General features: G+C 42.2%; 1 protein-coding gene across 1 annotated transcript in view; it reads left to right on the top strand.

Annotated features, from left to right (window-relative positions):
- LOC145877543 (uncharacterized) overlaps positions 1-22,653 on the top strand; it is a 39,671-nt gene that overhangs the window by 7,730 nt on the left and 9,288 nt on the right. The window contains exons 4-17 of the mRNA XM_082973257.1: positions 3,048-3,119; positions 3,663-3,797; positions 4,431-4,475; positions 10,105-10,221; positions 11,954-12,019; positions 12,109-12,135; positions 14,005-14,067; positions 14,274-14,309; positions 14,387-14,428; positions 16,882-16,962; positions 17,293-17,337; positions 17,415-17,477; positions 18,528-18,572; positions 19,080-19,133. Of these exons, the coding sequence (XP_082829383.1) occupies positions 3,048-3,119; positions 3,663-3,797; positions 4,431-4,475; positions 10,105-10,221; positions 11,954-12,019; positions 12,109-12,135; positions 14,005-14,067; positions 14,274-14,309; positions 14,387-14,428; positions 16,882-16,962; positions 17,293-17,337; positions 17,415-17,477; positions 18,528-18,572; positions 19,080-19,133 (891 nt within the window). The remainder of the gene's footprint in view (positions 1-3,047; positions 3,120-3,662; positions 3,798-4,430; positions 4,476-10,104; positions 10,222-11,953; positions 12,020-12,108; positions 12,136-14,004; positions 14,068-14,273; positions 14,310-14,386; positions 14,429-16,881; positions 16,963-17,292; positions 17,338-17,414; positions 17,478-18,527; positions 18,573-19,079; positions 19,134-22,653) is intronic.

Here is a 22,653-nt window from a genome sequence, read left to right as displayed (position 1 = left end):
TGTTTTTGCGACAGAAAAATATTGCCCCAACTGTACTTAAGACAAGTTAGTGTTGTTTTGCGTTAGCGTTTATGTCACCGCCCACTGGACACAGATGTCAATGCAACATGTATTCCATGTTAGTTCAACATAATTTCATTGAAATGACTTGGAAACAATTGTTGATTCAACCAGTGTGTTCCCAGTGGGCTGCTGCTCGTGATCTTCACTGGCATCCAACATTTACCTACCTATTTTTGTACCCCTAGCTAACATCCTGGTACTGACAGATTTGGGGAATATTGATCTAGGGCAATAGGATATGAATGGAATTCTCCTACACCCTCAACATTTGTATGATTGTAAACCATGTAAACAAAACCCAAATCCCCGTCCTCTACAGACTTGGTCCACATCCACGGTATTAAAATCATTGATTAATTAAACTGTTAAATGTGAGTCTGGTTTAAGAGTTCACGCAGGGATTGAAGCTCCGTTTTATTGCCAAATGTGTAGTGGGAGCCCTTCCTGCCTAATTAATATCCAAATATTTAGGAACCCTAAACAAACATTGCTCGGTGTTTGTGCAACTGACTTTCAACACAAGCTATGGAGATGAGACAGAAAGCGGTTAGTTCATTAAAAAAAAAACACACAGGCTGTGTAATCCCTTTCTCACACAGAAACATTCAAACGCACTGACACACAAGCACATAAGAGTATATACTTTTTACTTTCTTGGGGGTCTATGAAGGATGGCCTAGTTTGATGAACACGACCGTGTGTAGCCCACACAACTTGTGTTTGACACTATGGTTGAAAGTAGTCAAAGCAAATCGATGAACTTCAATTGCATCTTTAGGGTCTTCTGTCATAACATGCAAAGTTTCACAGTTCACACTAGGGATTGGGCACCGATTTATGGAAAGTTCATATCGATATCAGTAGCATTTTTCCATTTGATATCAAAATCATATCGAAATATACAGTCAGGGGGGAAAAGTATTTGATCCCCTGCTGATTTTTTTATGTTTGCCCACTGACAAAGAAATGATCAGTCTATAATTTTAATGGTAGGTTTATTTGAACAGTGAGAGACAGAATAACAACAAAAAAATCCAGAACAACGCATGTCAAAAATGTTCTAAATTGATTTGCATTTTAATGAGGGAAATAAGCACTCTTAAAGGGAGTGCTCCTAATCGCAGCTTGTTACCTGTATAAAATACACCTGTCCATAGAAGCAATCAATCAGATTCCAAACTCTCCACCATGGCCAAGACCAAAGAGCTCTCCAAGGATGTCAGGGACAAGATTGTAGACCTACACAAGGCTGGAATGGGCTACAAGACCATCGCCAAGCAGCTTGGTGAGAAGGTGACAACAGTTGGTGTGATTATTTGCAAATGGAAGAAACACAAAAGAACTGTCAATCTCCCTCGGCCTGGGGCTCCATGCAAGATCTCACCTCGTGGAGTTGCAATGATCATGAGAACGGTGAGGAATCAGCCCAGAACAACACGGGAGGATCTTGTCTATGATCTCAAGGCAGCTGGGACCATAGTCACCAAGAAAACAATTGGTAACACACTACGCCGTGAAGGACTGAAATCCTGCAGCGCCCGCAAGGTCCCCCTGCTCAAGAAAGCACATATACATGCCCGTCTGAAGTTTGCCAATGAACATCTGAATGATTCAGAGGACAACTGGGTGAAAGTGTTGTGGTCAGATGAGACCAAAATGGAGCTCTTTGGCATCAACTCAACTCACCATGTTTGGAGGAGGAGGAATGCTGCCTATGACCCCAAGAACACCATCTCCACCATCAAACATGGAGGTGGAAACATTATGCTTTGGTGGTGTTTTTCTGCTAAGGGGACAGGACAACTTCACCGCATCAAAGAGACGATGGACGGGGCCATGTACCATCAAATCTTGGGTGAGAACCTCCTATCCTCAGCCAGGGCATTGAAAATGGGTCGTGGATGGGTATTCCAGCATGACAATGACCCAAAACACATGGCCAAGTCAACAAAGGAGTGGCTCAAGAAGAAGCACATTAAGGTCCTGGAGTGGCCTAGCCAGTCTCCAGACCTTAATCCCATAGAAAATCTGTGGAGGGAGCTGAAGGTTCGAGTTGCCAAACGTCAGCCTCGAAACCTTAATGACTTGGAGAAGATCTGCAAAGAGGAGTGGGACAAAATCCCTCCTGAGATGTGTGCAAACCTGGTGGCCAACTACAAGAAACGTCTGACCTCTGTGATTGCCAACAAGGGTTTTGCCACCAAGTACTAAGTCATGCTTTGCAGAGGGGTCAAATACTTATTTCCCTCATTAAAATGCAAATCAATTCATAACATTTTTGACAATTGTTTTTCAGGATTTTTGTTGTTGTTATTCTGTCTCTCACTGTTCAAATAAACCTACCATTAAAATTATAGACTGATCATTTCTTTGTCAGTGGGCAAACGTACAAAATCAGCAGGTGATCAAATACTTTTTTCCCTCACTGTATATCGTAAACACCTTTTACCTCAGATTACCCCACTTGCAATGTTTGAAAATGACAACATTGCAATTGTGTAAATGTTCACTTTTCTGTTAGCTTCCATGTCTCTGTGAAGTCCAGACAACTGGTTGCCCAATAGGCCAGATGGGAATGTTCTGGGAGCATAAAACCTACCCAACAAGTTTGAATACAATGGGAAGCCCATTTACCATTGATGCCCCATCAGCAGGCAATGAAGTATGCTGAGTTGAGAGTCTATTGAGAAGGTCTGGGAGAGGGTTTTGTGCATGCAGGAACAGTCATCCATGCTTTTTACATAATAGTGTAGGTTGAAAGGAAGGTGAAACCGTATTATGCCTTGCTCATATCAATATCATATAGAATTATCCATGTTGGTGCCCATCACTAGTCTGTCCCTCTAACTGATCTCTTCAATGCCTCATTGGTCAATCTTCATGGCTGTCACAGTGTGGCAGCGTCTCATTGGTCAATCTTCATGGCTGTCACAGTGTGGCAGCGTCTCATTGGTCTGTGTGTGTGTGTGATATGTGTTTTTCAGGGAGAGACGCTGGGCTCGTGTGATGGCAGAGACTGCTCAGTGTGCAGCTGTCTCCCCGCCAAGGGAGCCCGGGTACGACTTTTCAATTCTCCCCTCGCTCCACTGGACCCCCACAGTCCACCACTGTGCAGCCATGATCCCAAAGCCCAAGGAACCTCACAGACTGACCTGAGTCTGACATTCTAGTGTTTTATACAGAGACCACTTTGAGCTAGTGCTCAGACATTTACAGTAGCCTATTATGTATGATATGGTGGTACAAATGAATGTTTTGGTTTGATGTGAAACTTGATAAGAAAGTGATGTCTGCCCACTGTTTGTAAATAAAAGAGGTGTAAAGGAATGACTAGAAGCTGCAGATGAATTGATAGATTTACCTGGTGGAAAGAGAAAAGGGTAATATTGTGCTCAGTGCAGTAGCAGGGATTCAACACATGTTTTCAGCTCATACATATCCTTGTTTTCCAGAGCTGAATACTTGTGTTAGCTCTCATAGCTAAAGCCTAGGCTTTAGCTCAACGGGCTAATGGGATATTGAGGACTACTACACCCAGATCGGAAGTGTGTGCTGTGTAAATGACATTGTTACTACTTGAGCTCTCTTTTCCTCTCCAGGGGGCCCCAGGGAAGCTGGGGAAGCAGGGGCCACAGGGCCCAGATGGCATCAGGGGCTCCGCAGGGCCTCACGGAGAGAAGGGGAGGAGGGGCGTCGAGGGACCACCTGGGCTGGACGGAAAAAAAGGGGAACGGGTGAGTGTCTGGGTTTGACTTTGTGGGTTTGACTTTGTGGGTTTGACTTTGTGGGTGTGACTTTGTGGGTGTGACTTTGTGGGTGTGACTTTGTGGGTTTGACTTTGTGGGTGTGACTTTGTGGGTGTGACTTTGTGGGTGTGACTTTGTGTGTGTGTTGGTCTGTCTTTCTCTATGTTTGTGTAGTTGTCTTTCTATGTTGTCTCTGCCTGTCTTACCTTGGGTTGATGTGACTTCACTTGATGAGTGCGGCTGTATGAGAGACAGATGTGCAGAGTGAGAGTCTGTCTGTATGAGAGACAGATGTGCAGAGTGAGAGTCTGTCTGTATGAGAGACAGATGTGCAGAGTGAGAGTCTGTCTGTATGAGAGACAGATATGCAGAGTGAGAGTCTGTCTGTATGAGAGACAGATGTGCAGAGTGAGAGTCTGTCTGTATGAGAGACAGATGTGCAGAGTGAGAGTCTGTCTGTATGAGAGACAGATATGCAGAGTGAGAGTCTGTCTGTATGAGAGACAGATGTGCAGAGTGAGAGTCTGTCTGTATGAGAGACAGATGTGCAGAGTGAGAGTCTGTGTTCTCTACCTGTCATTAACAGTGGACAGTCTGATGCCACCTTGTTTTGTATTGCAGGGTCAGACTGGTCACCCAGGATTTCCTGGTATCGATGGTGTCAATGTAAGTAAATCACCAACGACATCATCATCATTTGTCATCTGAGTATGTAAATATTATCACATAAATATGGGAGATTAGAGAAAAGAACACAGATCAGATTATGCACCTGGGATCTCAAATTAAGATTCAACCCTGAAGAGAGCATGCCTTGAAGGTTTACTACAACAACATAGATACACACAGTGGATATTTGTACATTTGAGGCAACACACTCCCACACATTCACACACACAGGCCCAGTCCTGGCTGTTCTGTTGGCCTAACGAGACAAACAATTGCAGTCCTCCTCCCACGCAAAACTACAATAGTGTATCCTGCAGTGCCGGTCTGCAATGGAATTTTATCAACGCCCATCCATGTGGAAGGAGTACCGTTTGTAAAACAGCCAGTTGTATTGGCTTTATTAGTCCTGATTCCTGTGACTAATCATTTTGACTACCGTAATTTCCGGACTATAAGCCGCAACTTTTTTCCCAGGCTTTGAACATCGCGGCTTAAACAATGACGCGGCTAATATATGGATTTTTCCCGCTTTCAATTTTTTTTTCTCCAAAAAACACATTCTGTGACGTGCTCAGTTTTCTTGCGCAGATGGTCAGGGGACTGGAACATAATTACAAATTATTTGTAGACTACAAACTGACCACAAGAAGCCCAAACAGATATAATATTTGATTTAAAACATAATCATTTCAAACTTAAATTTGTATACAATCACATATCTGTGGGAATACCTTGGAACAGATTTCCAAAATTAAAATCACTTGGAGCTGATTTGCTGGTCTTTTATGTCCAATAATAATAATAATTATTATTATTATATACAGTACCAGTCAAAAGTTTGGACACCTACTCATTCCAGGATTTTTCTTTATTTGTGCTATGTGAAATAACACATACAGTTGAAGTCGGAAGTTTACATACACCTTAGCCAAATACATTTAAACTCAGTTTTTCACAATTCCTGACATTTAATCCTAGTAAAGATTCCCAGTCTTAGGTCAGTTGGGATCACCACTTTATTTTAAGAATGTGAAATGTCAGAATAATAGTAGAGAATTATTTATTTCAGCTTTTATTTCTTTCATCACATTCCCAGTGGGTCAAAAGTTTACATGCACTCAATTAGTATTTAGTAGCATTGCCTTCAAATTGTTTAATTTAGGTCAAACGTTTCGGGTAGCCTTCCACAAGCTTCCCACAATACGTTGGGTGAATTTTGGCCCATTCCTCCTGACAGAGCTGGTGTTACTGAGTCATGTTTGTAGGCCTCATTGCTCGCACACGCTTTTTCAGTTCTGCCCACAAATATTCTATAGGATGAGGTCAGAGCTTTGTGATGGCCACTTCAATACCTTGACTTTGTTGTCCTTAAGCCATTTTGCCACAACTTTGGAAGTGTGCTTGGGGTCATTGTCCATTTGGAAGACCCATTTGTGAACAAGCTTTAACTTCCTGACTGATGTCTTGAGATGTTGCTTCAATATATCTACATAATTTTCCTTCCTCTGATGCCATCTATTTTGTGAAGTGCACCAGTCCCTCCTGCAGAAAAGCACCACCACAACATGATGCTGCCACCCCTGTGCTTCACAGTTGGGATGGTGTTCTTCAGCTTGCTAGCCTCACCCTTTTTCCTCCAAACATAACGATGGTCATTATGGCCAAACAGTTCTATTTTTGTTTCATCAGACCAGAGGACATTTCTCCATAAAGTACGATCTTTATCCCCATGTGCAATTGCAAACCATAGTCTGGCTTTTTTATGGCGGCTTTGGAGCAGTGGCTTCTTCCTTGCTGAGCGGCCTTTCAGGTTATGTCGACATAGGACTCGGTTTACTGTGGATATAGATACTTTTGTACCGGTTTCCTCCAGTATCTTCACAAGGTCCTTTGCTGTTGTTCTGGGATTGATTTGCACTTTTCACACCAAAGTACGTTCATCTCTAGGAGACAGAACGCGTCTCCTTCCTGAGCGGTATGACGGCTGCATGGTCCCATGGTATTTATACTTGCGTACTATTGTTTGTACAGATGAACGTGGTACCTTCAGGCATTTGGAAATTGCTCCCAAGGATGAACCAGACTTATGGAGGTCTACAATTTATTTTCTGAGTTCTTGGCTGATTCCTTTTTGATTTTGTCATGATGTCAAGCAAAGAGGCACTGAGTTTGAAGGTAGGCCTTGAAATACATCCACAGGTACACCTCCAATTGACTCAAATGATGTCAATTAGCCCATCAGAAGCTTCTAAAGCCATGACATTTTCTGGAATTTTCCAAGATGTTTAAAGGCACAGTCAACTTAGTGTATGTAAACCTCTGACCCACTGGAATTGTGATACAGTGAATTATAAGTGAAATCATCTGTCTGTAAACAGTTGTTGGAAAAATTACTTGTGTCATGCACAAAGTAGATGTCCTAACCGACTTGCCAAAACTATAGTTTGTTAACAAGAAATTTGTGGAGTGGTTGAAAAACGAGTTTTAATGACTCCAACCTAAGTGTATGTAAACTTCCGACTTCAACTGTAATTAGTACTTTAAAGTATATTTAGTTAAGTACTTTGCACCACTTTGCACACACCCACACACACACCCACACACTCAGCCCAACTGTATATGGAATCATGTAGTAACTAAAAAAGTGTTAAACATATTTTATTTTTGAGATTCTTCAAAGTAGTCAACCTTTGCCTTGATGACAGCTTTGCACACTCTTGGCATTGTCTCAACCAGCTTCATGAGGAATGATTTTCCAACAGTCTTGAAGGACTTGCCACATAAACTGAGCACTTGTTGGATGCTTTTCCTTCACTCTGCAGTCCCAACTCATCCCAAACCATCTCAATTGAGTAGAGGTCGGGTGATTGTGGAGGCCAGGTCATCTGTTGCAGCACTCCATCACTCTCCTTCTTGGTCAAATAGCCCTTACACAGCCTGAAGGTGTGTTGGGTCATTGTCCTGTTAAAAAACAAATGATAGTCCCACTAAGCGCAAACCAGATGGGATGGAGTATCGCTGCAGAATGCTGTGGTAGCCATGCTGGTTAAGTGTGCCTTGAATTCTAAGTGAATCACTGACAGCGTCACCAGCAAAGCACCATCACACCTACTCCTCCATGCTTCACGGTGGGAACCACATTTGCGGAGATCATCCGTTCACCTACTCTGCATCACAAAGACATGGCGGTTGGAACCCAAAATCTCAAGACAAAAGGACATATCTACACAGGTAAAATGTCCATTGCTATCCTGTAGTAGTGGTTTCTTTGCAGCAATTCGACCATGAAGGCCTAATTCACGCAGTCTGCTCTGAACAGCTGATGTTGAGATGTCTGTTACTTGAACTCTGAAGAATTTATTTGGGCTGCTATTTCTGAGACTGGTAACTCTAATGAACCTATCCTCTGCAGTAGAGGTAACTCTGGGTCTTCCTTTCTTGTGGCAGTCCTCATGAGAGCCAGTTTTCATCATAGCGCTTGGTTTTTGCAACTGCACTTGAAGAAATGTTCAAAGTTCTTGACATTTTCCGTATTGACTGACCTTCATGTCTTAAAGAAATGATGGACTGTCATTTATCTTTGCTATTTGAGCTGTTCTTGCCTTAATATGGACTTGGTCTTTTACCAAATACGGCTATCTTCTGTATACCACCCCTACCTTGTCACAACACAACTGTCACGGTTGTCGTAGGGTTGAGACCAAGACGCAGCGGGAAAATGTACACTCATCATCTTTTATTTATGTGAAGAAGGAAAAACACCAAAAAAACGTATACAAAACGAACTTGACAGTCTTGTCAGCCACACATAGCTAAACAAGAACAATCTCCCACAAAATACTAAAACAAACACATACCTATTTATAGGACCCTCAATCAGAGGCAACGAGAAAACACCTGCCTCCAATTGAGAGTCCAACCCCCAATTAACTAAGCATAGAAATACAAATGACTAGACTAAACATAGAAATACATTAACATAGAACAGTGCCCGAAACCTGGAATAATAAATCAAACACCTAACTACTAACACAACCAGCCCGAACCACATAAAACAAATACCCCCTGCCACGTCCTGACCAAACTACAATAACAAATAACCCCTTTTACTGGTCAGGACGTGACAACAACTGATTGGCTCAAATGCATTAAGAAGGAAAGACATTCCACAAATGAACTTTTAACAAGGAACACCTGTTAATTGAAATGCATTCCAGGTGACTACCTCATGAAGCTGGTTGAGAGAATGCCAAGAGTGTGCAAAGCTGTCATCAAGGCAAAGGGTGGCTACTTTGAAGAATCTCAAACATCAAATATATTTTGATTTGTTTAACACTTTTTTTGGTTACTACATGATTCCATATGTGTTATTTCATAGTTTTGATGTCTTCGCTATTGTTCTACAATGTAAATAATTAAGAAAATCCCTTGAATGAGTAGTGCCAGTCAAAAGTTTGGACACATCTACTCATTCCAGGGTTTTTCTTTATTTTTACTTCCTTGGGGGGGGGGGGGGGGGGGGTGTATGGAAAACTGGCGGCCCGTGCGCCAACCAAATTTGGCGCAAGGGCCGCCATTTGGGGAACCCTACTGTATTACTTGTAACCATTTATAAGCCCTTATTACATCTTATTATAAGACTTATTTGCAATTAGCATTTTAGCAATTTAGCAGATACTCTTATCCAGAGGGACTTACAGATGTGAGTGCATACATTCTTGTACTTTTCGTACTTATAATATGTTATATTGGTTCTAAGTATTAAAGTAACTGTCCAGTGAAAATCTAACTTTTTAAAAGTTCTGGCAACTCATAATGTTGACTTGTCCTATATCGTAAAATCATAAAACACTTTTAAAATAACACCTCAAACTTGTATCTCAAACAGACTTGCTATTTCCTCATAGAACATGCTGGCCAATCAGCAGTCTACTCTCATGAATTTTTTTTTAATGACCGGTATACGCCCACACCATTCTGTTGTTGGGGTACGCCCACACCATTCTGTTGTTGGGGTACGACCACACCATTCTGTTGTTGGGGTACGACCACACCATTCTGTTGTTGGGGTACGCCCACACCATTCTGTTGTTGGGGTACGACCACACCATTCTGTTGTTGGGGTACGACCACGCCATTCTGTTGCTGGGGTACGACCACACCATTCTGTTGTTGGGGTACGCCCACACCATTCCAACACAGAAAAGCTGCTTTTTAATATACTTAATTGAAATGTTTTGGAAGGAAAGGTATTTCACTCATATTGTATTATAGGTTAATTATAGGTCATATTTCATAGAAATCTGTAAACACTGGAAAGTTACTTTACATTGTCCAGAAAGGCTGAGATTGATATTAGAGTTTACTGAACTCTTATGGCCTTTTAGTGGTTACATATTTATGAAATATATTACAACCAAAAGGCCAGCTAACCCTAGTAAAGAACATACAAAAACACATGTTCTTATTTATAAAGAGAAAATGAAACTGACTTCATGTAATGAAGTTATTAATAATCATTTCTAGTGCATACTGTTATACACAACATGGCAGCGTGGTGTTCATTGTGTTTGCAGGATGTATTGTGTGTACTCTTGAGTATCTTTCCATACCTGTGTGGTTTCAGGGTCACGTTGGTGCTGGGGGGAATCCTGGTCTGCCGGGGCTAGACGGCTGTAACGGGACCAGGGGACAGACGGGGATCCCCGGTGTTCATGGCACGAACGGATTCCCCGGACCCAGGGTGAGGGGACTCCTACTAGCAACCACACCTCCAGTCTGGAGATAGGGTAGACATCATATGTTCTTTACCTTCACCTACCTCCAGTCTGGAGATAGGGTAGACATCATATGTTCTTTACCTTCACCTACCTCCAGTCTGGAGATAGGGTAGACATCATATGGTCTTTACCTTCACCCACCTCCAGTCTGGAGATAGGGTAGACATCATATGGTCTTTACCTTCACCCACCTCCCTTTTGAAGCCCTTCGCCCCTCAATTGTTCCGAATAAGAGAAATACCATAGAATATAACTTCATGATGTATGTACAGCGTGTGAATGTCGTGTTTCCTTCATGTAGCTAGCTAGCATTCTGACAGGAGTCTCATACACTGTGGAAGACATTGACGGGTTTCATTTACACATCTTGTGTTTCAGGGGATGGAGTCGCACAAGCAGAATGCTTTATCAGCAAAATTGTTTTGACTTTCCTTCAGGGATATCTCCTAACCTATCGTTTTGACTTTCCTTCGGGGATATCTCATAACCTATCGTTTTGACTTTCCTTCAGGGATATCTCCTAACCTATCGTTTTGACTTTCCTTCATCGATATCTCATAATCTATCGTTTAGACTTTCCTTCAGTGATATCTCATAACCTATCGTTTTGACTTTCCTTCAGGGATATCTCCTAACCTATCGTTTTGACTTTCCTTCAGGGATATCTCATAATCTATCGTTTTGACTTTCCTTCAGGGATATCTCATAATCTATCGTTTTGACTTTCCTTCAGGGATATCTCATAATCTATCGTTTTGACTTTCCTTCAGTGATATCTCATAATCTATCGTTTTAACTTTCCTTCAGGGATATCTCCTAACCTATCGTTTTGACTTTCCTTCATCGATATCTCATAATCTATCGTTTTGACTTTCCTTCAGGGATATCTCATAATCTAGCGTTTAGACTTTCCTTCAGGGATATCTCATAATCTATCGTTTTGACTTTCCTTCAGGGATATCTCATAATCTAGCGTTTAGACTTTCCTTCAGGGATATCTCATAATCTAGCGTTTAGACTTTCCTTCAGGGATATCTCATAATCTAGCGTTTAGACTTTCCTTCAGGGATATCTCATAATCTAGCGTTTTGACTTTCCTTCAGGGATATCTCATAATCTATCGTTTTGACTTTCCTTCAGTGATATCTCATAATCTATCGTTTTAACTTTCCTTCAGGGATATCTCCTAACCTATCGTTTTGACTTTCCTTCATCGATATCTCATAATCTATCGTTTTGACTTTCCTTCAGGGATATCTCATAATCTATCGTTTAGACTTTCCTTCAGGGATATCTCATAATCTAGCGTTTTGACTTTCCTTCAGGGATATCTCATAATCTAGCGTTTAGACTTTCCTTCAGGGATATCTCATAATCTAGCGTTTTGACTTTCCTTCAGGGATATCTCATAATCTATCGTTTTGACTTTCCTTCAGTGATATCTCATAATCTATCGTTTTAACTTTCCTTCAGGGATATCTCCTAACCTATCGTTTTGACTTTCCTTCATCGATATCTCATAATCTATCGTTTTGACTTTCCTTCAGGGATATCTCATAATCTAGCGTTTAGACTTTCCTTCAGGGATATCTCATAATCTAGCGTTTTGACTTTCCTTCAGGGATATCTCATAATCTAGCGTTTAGACTTTCCTTCAGGGATATCTCATAATCTAGCGTTTTGACTTTCCTTCAGGGATATCTCGGTCCCAAAGGAACAAAAGGGGAGCCTGTCTACGATGTATCTGTACCTGGCCTTCCTGTGAGTAATCTTTGCTGTGTGTCTGTGTGTGTCTGTGTACAGATATGTGCGTTATATTACACAAACTTTGACTTGTTGATATTTGACAGGGTGACCCTGGGCCTCCTGGAAGATCTGTAAGTGTTTCATCGTTTTCACTATCACTCCGCATTCTTAGAACACCTCACGTAAACACGTTACCACGGTGACGGGGGTCTACAGCTACGGCAGCTTTGAACTCCAGGACCCAGAGATGGGAGGAGGTGACAGGTACAGTGTAGTCAAGGTATTCACACCCCTTGACTTTTTCCACATTTTATTGTGTTGCAGCCTGAATTTAAAATTGGATTAAATTGAGATTTTTTTTGTGTTACTGATCTACAAAATTCCCCATAATGTCAAAGTGGAATTATGTTTTTAGAAATGTTTACAAATTAATAAAAAATGTAAAGCTGAAATGTCTTGGAGTCGATAAGTATTCAACCCTTCTGTTATGACAAGCCTAAATAAGTTCAGGAGTGAAAATGTGCTTAACAAGTCACGTAATAAGTTGCATGGACTCAACTTGTGAACAATAATAGTGTTTAACATGATTTGTAAGTGAATACCCCATCTCTGTACCCTACACATACAATTAAGGTCCCTAAATTGAGCAGTGAATTTCATCCACAAAGACCAGGGAGGTTTTCCTATGGTTCGCAAAGAATGCACCTATTGGTAGATGGGTAAAAAAAAAGCAGACATTGAATATCCCTTTGAGCACGGTGAAGTTATTAATTTTACACTTTGGATGGTGTATCAATACACCCAGTCACTACAAAGATACAGACACCCTTTCTAAATCCGTTGCCGGAGAGGAAGGAAATCATTACTCAGGGATTTCACCATGACACCAATGGTGATTTTAAAACAGTTACAGAGTTTAATAGCTGTGATAGGAGATAACTGATGATGGATCAACAACATTGTAGTTACTCCACAATATAACCTAAATGACAGTGTGAAAAGAAGGAAGCCTGTACAGAATAATAATATTCCAAAACATGCGTCCTGTTTGCAATAAGACATTCACCTTTCAGTAGGACAATAACCTAGAACACAAGGTCAAATACTGTATACAGTGGAGTTGCTTACCTAGACTACATTGAATGTTCCTGAGTGGCCAAGTTACAGTTTTGACTTAAATTGGCTTGAAAATATATGGCAAGACTTGAAATGGCTGTCTAGCAATGATCAACAACCAACTTGACAGAGCTTGACAATTTCTTAAAAGAATAATGTGCAAATATTGTACAATCCAGGTGTGGTCTTAGAGATTTACCCAGAAAGACTCACAGCTGTAATCCCTGCCAAAGGTGATTCTAACATGTATTGACTCAGGGGTTTAAATACTTATAAAATCAAGATATATTGGTGTTTATTTTCTATGAATGAAAAAAATATTGCCTTTTTTCTTCAAATTTGACATTACCGAGTATGTTGTGTAGATCGTTGACTAAAAATGACAATTAAATCAATTTTAATCCCACTTTGTAACACAACTAAATGTGGAAAAAGTCAAGGGGTGTGAATACTTTCTGAAGGCACTGTAGATGTTCAGGCATAGTTACTCTACTGTAAACCTTTGTGATAGTACTAGTATTTCTCCTGTAACTCTTCCACCAGGTTGTTTCTGTAAAAGAGAATATGTTTCAGTCAATTTACATGAGTAAAACAAGGATATAAGTTGTAGTAGCAGTTGTGTTTCACAACATTTAACTCTAATACACTCATTTATTGCCTTTTGACTCATCAATTAGAAGTTAAATCAAATGTATGCCAACAAGATCTGGGTCATGTTCAGTAGGGCACACCACAGCAGAAATATTTAGTTAAATGAAAATGAGTGTTTCTTATTGGACGACAAGTACAGATAGTACCTGTCTGTTTAACATCCCTTCAGAGCGTTTTCTTCCATTTTGTGCCTAATGAACACGACCCTGTGCTCTGTCATGTTTTTCCTCCAGGGATCACCTGGCCATGTGGGACCCAAGGGTCACACAGGGCCTGCTGGACCTAATGGAAATAATGTGAGCAATAGGACTTTGCTTTTTGTAATCATCGTCTTTGCTATTGAATACTGACGGTTCTGTGATGTGGAACATGTATATCTTTTGTTTTGTGTGACCTGTATGTCTTACAGTACTGTATGTAGTTAATGAGATTATATTGTGGTGAACAATATGTGTATACGTGTTAAGATATGTGTTAAGATATTTCTCTCTCTTTCATCTAGGGTCCAGACGGTCCACACGGGGCTAGAGGAGAACCAGTGAGTGGGCACACACACGGACACACGCACACACCCACACACCCACACACACACTTACAAACTTGTTTGTGTTTCAGGGTGACAATGGCAGATCACTGCCGGGCATTAAAGGTGATGAGGTAAGTAGCTATGCTAGTGTGTGTGTGTGTGTGTGTGTGTGTGTGTGTGTGTGTGTGTGTGTGTGTGTGTGTGTGTGTGTGTGTGTGTGTGTGTGTGTGTGTGTGTGTGTGTGTGTGTGTGTGTGTGTGTGTGTGTGTGTGTGTGTGTGTGTGTGTGTGTGTGTGTGTGTGTGTGTTTTTTTTGCAGGAGTTTGCTGTGTAATCATTTTTAGTTGTGTTTTTATTTCACCTTTATTTAACCAGGTAGGCCAGTTGAGAACAAGTTCTCATTTACAACTGCGAACTGGCCAAGATAAAGCAAAGCAGTGCGACACAAACAACAACAGAGTTACACATGGAATAAACAAACATACAGTCAATAACACAATAGAAAAATCTATATACAGTGTGTGAAAATTAGGTAAGATTAGGGAGGTAAGGCAATAAATAGGCCATAGTGGCAAAGTAATTACAATTTAGCAATTAAAACGCTGGAGTGATAGATGTGCAGAAGATGAATGTGCAAGTAGGGTGCAAAGTAGCAAAAAAATAAATACCAATATGGGGATGAGGTAGTTGGATGGGCTATTTACAGATGTACAGGTGCAATGATATGTAAGCTGCTCTGACAGCTGATGCCTAAAGTTAGTGAGGGAGATATGAGTCTCCAGCTTCAGTGAATTTTGCAATTCGTTCCAGTCATTGGCAGCAGAGAACTGTCAGGAAAAGCGGCCAAAGTAGGAATTGGCTTTGGGGGTGACCAGTGAAATATACCTGCTGTAGCGCGTGCTACGTGTGGGTGCTGCTATGGTGACCAGTGAGCTGAGATAAGGCGGGGCTTTACCTAGCAAAGACTTATAGATGACCTGGAGCCAGTGGGTTTGGCGACAAATATGAAGCGAGGGCCAGCCAACGAAAGCATATAGGTCGCAGTGGTGGGTAGTATATGGGGCTTTGGTGACAAAACGGATTTCACTGTGATCGACTGTATCCAATTTGCTGAGTAGAGTGTTGGAGGCTATTTTGTAAATGACATCGTCAAGGATTGGTAGGATAGTCAGTTTTATGAGGGTATGTTTGGCAGCATGAGTGAAGGATGCTTTGTTGCGAAATAGGAAGCCGATTCTAGATGTAATTTTGGATTGAAGATGTTTAATGTGAATCTGGAAGGAGAGTTTACAGTCTAACCAGACACCTAGGTATTTGTAGTTGTCCACATATTCTATGTCAGACCCGTCCAGGGTAGTGATGCTGGACGAGCGGGCAGGTGCGGGCAGCGATCGGTTGAAGAGCATCCATTTAGTTTCACTTGCATTTAAGAGCAGTTGGAGGCCACGGAAGGAGAGTTGTATGGCATTGAAGCTCGTCTGGAGGTTTGTTAACACAGTGTCCAAGGAAGGGCCAGAAGTATACAGAATGGTGTCATCTGCGTGGAGGTGGGTCAGAGAATCCCTAGCAGCAAGAGCAACATCATTGATGTATACAGAGAAAAGAGTCGGCCTGAGAATTGAACCCTCTGGCATCCCCATAGAGACTGCCAGAGGTCCGGACAACAGGCCCTCTGATTTGACACACTGAACTCTGTCAGGCGAGGCAGTCATTTGAGAAACCAAGGCTGTTGAGTCTGCCGATAAGAATGTGGTGCTGGACAGCATTGAAAGCCTTGGCCAGGTTGATGAATACGGCTGCACAGTATTGTCTTTTATCGATGGCGGTTATGATATCTTTTAGGACCTTGAGCGTGGCTGAGGTGCACCCATGACCAGCTCTGAAACCAGATTGCATAGCGGAGAAGGTACGGTGGGATTTGAAATGGTCGGTGATCTGTTTGTTAACTTGGCTTTTGAAGACCTTAGAAAGGCAGGGTAGGATAGATATAGGTCTGTAACAGTTTGGGTCTATAGTGTCTCCCCCTTTGAAGAGGGGGATGACCGTGGCAACATTCCAATCTTTGGGGGATCTCAGACGATACGAGAGGTTGAACAGGCTAGTAATAGGGGTTGCAACAATTTGCAGCAGATCATTTTAGAAAGAGAGGATCCAGATTGTCTAGCCCAGCTGATTTGTAGGGGTCCAGATTTTGCAGCTCTTTCGGAACATCAGCTGTCTGGATTTGGGTGAAGGAGAAATGGGGGAGACTTGGGCAAGTTGCTGTGGGGGGTGCAGAGCTGTTGACCGGGGTAGAGGTAGCCAGGTGGAATGCATGGCCAGCCGTAGAAAAATGCTTATTGAAATTCTCAATTCTGGTGGATTTATCTGTTGTGACAGTGTTTCCTAGCCTCAGTGCAGTGGGCAGCTGGGTGGAGGTTCTCTTATTCTCCATGGACTTTACAGTGTCCCAGAACGTTTTGGAGTTTGTGCTACAGGATGCAAATTTCTGCTTGAAAAAGCTAGCCTTTGCTTTCCTAATCATCTCCGTTTCTCCATGTCAACATGGATAATATTATCTCTCTACTCCTCCTGCTGTCTCTCAGGGGGACCAGGGTCAACCAGGGCCTCCGGGGCCTGAGGAGATCGTCGAGCCTCCAGACTTTTTCTACCCCAAAGGAGGCAAGGTACCCTATATAGTGCGACTGCCTCTTTGGGAACATTATGGACTTTCTCTGTACTTCATCGTGCAAAGAAACACGTGGACAATATTCTTACCAAGAGTTGTAACAATTGATGCTAAACCATCAGTGGGAACCAGGAAAATGTAATTTTATCGTTTGGAGCATTAGGACTCAAAATATGGACTGCAATATTGCTTAGGCATCTTGGGGGGGGGGGGTCTTTGTTCTTGAAGTCCAGAGTAATGAATGAGTTAACCCATAATTGGCTTGCTTTAACAGAGTTGGCTTTCGTCTACCACAAGTAACTCTTGATGTTGTTTTTGTCTGTTTAAGGGGGATAAAGGGGTTCCTGGACCATGTGGACCCAGAGGCATAACTGTGAGTTTGTGTGTGTATGTGTGTGTGGTTTGTGCATTTGCGTATTACATGTGTTTGAACGATAACTCTCCTTACAGGGAGAAAAATCCTATGAAGGACTAAAGGGAGAAACTGGAATCCGTGGCTTTCCTGGCCCTCGGGTAAGAACACTGTACTGTTGTGATCTGATGTCATAAAGCTGTCCTCCTGGCCCTCGGGTAGGAACACTGTACTGTTGTGATCTGATGTCATAAAGCTGTCCTCCTGGCCCTCGGGTAGGAACACTGTACTGTTGTGATCTGATGTCATAAAGCTGTCCTCCTGGCCCTCGGGTAGGAACACTGTACTGTTGTGATCTGATGTCATAAAGCCGTCCTCCTGGCCCTCGGGTAGGAACACTGTACTGTTGTGATCTGATGTCATAAAGCCGTCCTCCTGGCCCTCGGGTAGTAACACTGTACTGTTGTGATCTGATGTCATAAAGCCGTCCTCCTGGCCCTCGGGTAGTAACACTGTACTGTTGTGATCTGATGTCATAAAGCCGTCCTCCTGGCCCTCGGGTAGGAACACTGTACTGTTGTGATCTGATGTCATAAAGCCGTCCTCCTGGCCCTCGGGTAGGAACACTGTACTGTTGTGATCTGATGTCATAAAGCCGTCCTCCTGGCCCTCGGGTAGGAACACTGTACTGTTGTGATCTGATGTCATAAAGCCGTCCTCCTGGCCCTCGGGTAGTAACACTGTACTGTTGTGATCTGATGTCATAAAGCTGTCCTCCTGGCCCTCGGGTAGGAACACTGTACTGTTATGATCTGATGTCATAAAGCCGTCCTCCTGGCCCTCGGGTAGGAACACTGTACTGTTGTGATCTGATGTCATAAAGCCGTCCTCCTGGCCCTCGGGTAGGAACACTGTACTGTTGTGATCTGATGTCATAAAGCCGTCCTCCTGGCCCTCGGGTAGGAACACTGTACTGTTGTGATCTGATGTCATAAAGCTGTCCTCCTGGCCCTCGGGTAGGAACACTGTACTGTTGTGATCTGATGTCATAAAGCTGTCCTCCTGGCCCTCGGGTAGGAACACTGTACTGTTGTGATCTGATGTCATAAAGCCGTCCTCCTTGTTATTATGTAGTCATCTGTTGTTGTCTTCCATATTAGTTGATTAGTTGTCCTTTTTTAATTTTTTGTCTCTTATCTTCTCTGTCCAAGGGTTACATAGGATCTACCGGCCTGCCTGGAACGCCTGGACCACAGGTGGGTCTTCTCCTTCCCCTTAGTTTAGTCTCGTCAATGTTGTATGGAATTATTACTCTCCAAAATATTGCTTTGCTATGTTTAACTACCAATAGATCTGCAGTGATATTGCATGAAAGGCATCTGAAGGAAACTGATTTGATTTAGTTTACTATAGTTTGGTCTGTTGTCAGATTTCAAATGCATTGGCTATTTTAGGAAACTAAAAGAGGAGAAGGAATTGTAATTTTAACGAGAAGAAGATATTTATTTTCACTTTATTCAGATAGGCACGGTAGGCAACGAGAGGGGAGACAGTGAGGGATGAAGCTGACGAGTAGCGGTGGGGTTAGGGTTTGTAACGAGCTGAGGGTGTAGTACAAGTGCTGCAAGTGGTGACATTGCAGGCTAGACCAGGCTCAGGCACAGGAATTGTAGTTTTGATATGAATGTCTAAATATTGTACTTTCTGTGAATGTTGACTTCTATACTGTATGTTATTAATGTAGTTGTTCTCCTTTCATTCAGGGCTATCCTGGAGACCAAGGGTTTCCTGGTCTGATCGGCAGGACAGGACCAACGGTGAGCTGAACCCAGAACCAGCAGGTTGGGCTCAACCAGAACCAGACAGTATCTGTCTATTATCAGCAGGTTGGGCTCAACCAGAACCGTACAGTATCTGTCTATTATCAGCAGGTTGGGCTCAACCAGAACCGTACAGTATCTGTCTATTATCAGCAGGTTGGGCTCAACCAGAACCATACAGTATCTGTCTATTATCAGCAGGTTGGGCTCAACCAGAACCAGACAGTATCTGTCTATTATCAGCAGGTTGGGCTCAACCAGAACCATACAGTATCTGTCTATTATCAGCAGGTTGGGCTCAACCAGAACCAGACAGTATCTGTCTATTATCAGCAGGTTGGGCTCAACCAGAACCATACAGTATCTGTCTATTATCAGCAGGTTGGGTGGGCTCAACTCCATTAGTTCAGTTGACCCAGAAAGGGACAAATTCTAGAGATACTGTATTTTATTCCCCAGGCTTTATAGCTTTCAGTATTCAGATTTAATTGTGGAGTGAGCTCTATGGGTGTGACTTCTTTAAACTTCATTTCAATTTGAGTCCATGAACACCCACCAACTATAATAACTCTTATCAAGTAGTGTCAAATGTTGAGGATACAGAACACATTTAATCCACATAATAATTAACGTTTCATGTAGCTGCAGGATTATTTTCCTGCTGTAGCAAACTGGCTCAAATTAATATCCTACATCTGTATAGATTTTCTTGCCATCTTGGTTCGGGTCTGTACTTCGTCTGCCCTCTTGTGGCTGAGTGCTGAAACAACAGACAAAACCAGAAAGCGGATACATCAGGGTACATCATCTAAACTTGGCACATAAACAAAGCCTGGTTTGTGGCCACTGTATCCAAGCCAGACGCTCAACAGCTTTTCTTAAATAGGGTGTTTTATGGTTCAATAAATAAAGGTTACATTTATATGAGATAAAATAAAAATATAGTACCAGTCAAAAGGTTGAACACACCTACTCATTCCAGGGTTCTTCTTTATTTTTACTATTTTCTACATTGTAGAATAATAGTGAAGACATCAAAACTATGAAATAGCACATACGGAATCATGTAGTAACCAAAATATTTTTGAGATTCTTCAAAATAGCCACCCTTTGCCATGATGACAGCTTTGCACATGCTTGGCATTCTCTCAACCAGCTTCATGAGGTAGTCACCTGGAATGCATTTCAATTAACAGGTGTGCCTTGTTAAAAGTTAATTTCTGGAATTTCATTCCTTAATGCGTTTGAGCCAAATAGTTATGTTGTGACAAGGTAGGGGTGGTATACAGAATATAGCCCTGTTTAGTAAAAGACCAAGTCCATATTATGGCAAGAACAGCTCAAATAGCAAAGAGAAATGACAGTCCATCATTACTTTAATACATGACGGTCAGTCAATCCAGAATATTTCAAGAACTTTGAAAGTTTCCTCAAGTGCAGTCGCAAAAACCATCAAGCGCCCTGAAGAAACTGGCTCTCATGAGGACCTCCACAGGAAAGGGAGAGCCAGAGTTACCTCTGCTGCAGAGGATAAGTTCATTAGAGTTACCAGCCTCAGAAATTGCATCCCAAATACAGTGCCTTGCAAAAGTATTCATCCCCCTTGGCGTTTTTCCTATTTTGTTGCATTACAACCTGTGATGTAAATGTATTTTTATTTGGATTTCATGTAATGGACATACACAAAATAGTCCAAATTGGTGATGTGAAATGAAAAAAATTATTGACGGAAAAGTGGTGCGTGCATATGTATTCACCCCTTTTGCTATGAAGATCCTAAATAAGATCTGGTGCAACCAATTACCTTCAGAAGTCACATAATTAGTTAAAGTCTACCTGTGTGCAATCTAAGTGTCACATGATCTCAGTGTATATATACACCTGTTCTGAATGGCCCCAGAGTCTGCAACACCACTAAGCAAGGGGCACCAAGCAAGCGGAACCATGAAGACCAAGGAGCTCTTCAAACAGGTCAGGGACAAAGTTGTGGAGAAGTACAGATCAGGGTTGGGTTATAAAAAAAAAAAGAAATTGAAAGAATATTGCACCACAACAAACCTGCCAAGAGCTTTTTGGCCATCAAGGAAAATGCTATGTCTGGCGCAAACCCTTACACCTCTCATCACCCCGAGAACACCATCTCCATAGTGAAGCATGGTGGTGGCAACATCATGGTGTGGGGATGTTTTTCATCGGCAGGGACTGGGAAACTGGTCAGAATTGAAGGAATGATGGATGGCGCTAAATACAGGGAAATTCTTGAGGGAAACCTGTTTCTGTCTTCCAGAGATTTGAGACTGGGACAGAGGTTCACCTTCCAGCAGGACAATGACCTTAAGTATACTGCTAAAGCAACACTTGAGTGGTTTAAGGGGAAACATTTAAATGTCTAGGAATGAATTAGTCAAGGCCCAGACCTCAATCCAATTGAGAATATGTGGTATGACTTAAAGATTGCTGTATACCAGCGGAACCCATCGAAATTGAAGGAGCTGAAGCAGTTTTGCCTTGAAGAATGGGCAAAAATCCCAGTGGCTAGATGTGCCAAGCTTATAGAGACATACCCCAAGAGACTTGCAGCTGTAATTGCTGCAAAAGGTGGCTCTACAAAGTATTGACTTTGGGGGGTGATAGTTAGGCACGCTCAAGTTTTCCGTTTTTTTGTCTTATCTCTTGTTTGTTTCACAATAAAAAAAATATTTTGCATCTTCAAAGTGGTAGGCATGTTGTGTAAAATGATACAACCCCCCCAAAAAAATCTATTTTAATTCCAGGTTGTAAGGCAACAAAATAGAAAAAATGTCAAGGGGGTGAATACTTTCGCAAGCCACTGTAAATGTTTCACAGAGTTCAAGTAACAGACACATCTGAACATCAACTGTTCAGAGGAGACTGCATGTATCAGATCTTCATGGTCAAATTGCTGCAAAGAAACCACTACTAAAGTACACCAATTACAAGAGACTAGCTTGGACCAAGAAACACGAGCAATGGACATTAGACCGGTGGAAATCTGTCCTTTGGTTTGATGAGTCCAAATTTTAGATTTTTGGTTTCAACCAGCGTGTCTTTGTGAGACGCAGAGTAGTTGAACGGATGATCTCCGCATGTGTGGTTCCCACCGTGAAGCATGGAGGAGGAGGTATGGGGGTGCTTTGCTGGTGACACTGTCAGTGATCTATTTAGACCTCAAGGCACACTTAACCAGCATGGCTACCACAGCATTCTGCAGTGATACGCCATCCCATCTGGTTTACGCTTAGTGGGAGTATCATTTGTTTTTCAACAGGACAATGACCCAACACACCCACAGGCTGTGTAAGGGCTATGTACCCAAGAACGAGAGTGATGGAGTGCTGCATCAGATGACCTGGCTTCCAATCACCCGACCTCAACCCAATTGAGATGGTTTGGGATGAGTTAGACCGCAGAGTGAAAGAAAAGCAGTACTCAGCATATGTGGGAACTCCTTCAAGACTTTTGGAAAAGCATTCCAGGTGAAGCTGGTTGGGAGAAT

Source organism: Salmo salar, chromosome 03, assembly GCF_965601325.2.
Source record: "Salmo salar chromosome 03, fSalSal1, whole genome shotgun sequence".
Classification (NCBI taxonomy): Eukaryota; Metazoa; Chordata; class Actinopteri; order Salmoniformes; family Salmonidae; genus Salmo; species Salmo salar.
Note: the sequence above shows the minus strand (reverse complement) of the source record. Positions and strands in the feature narration are given on the sequence as shown.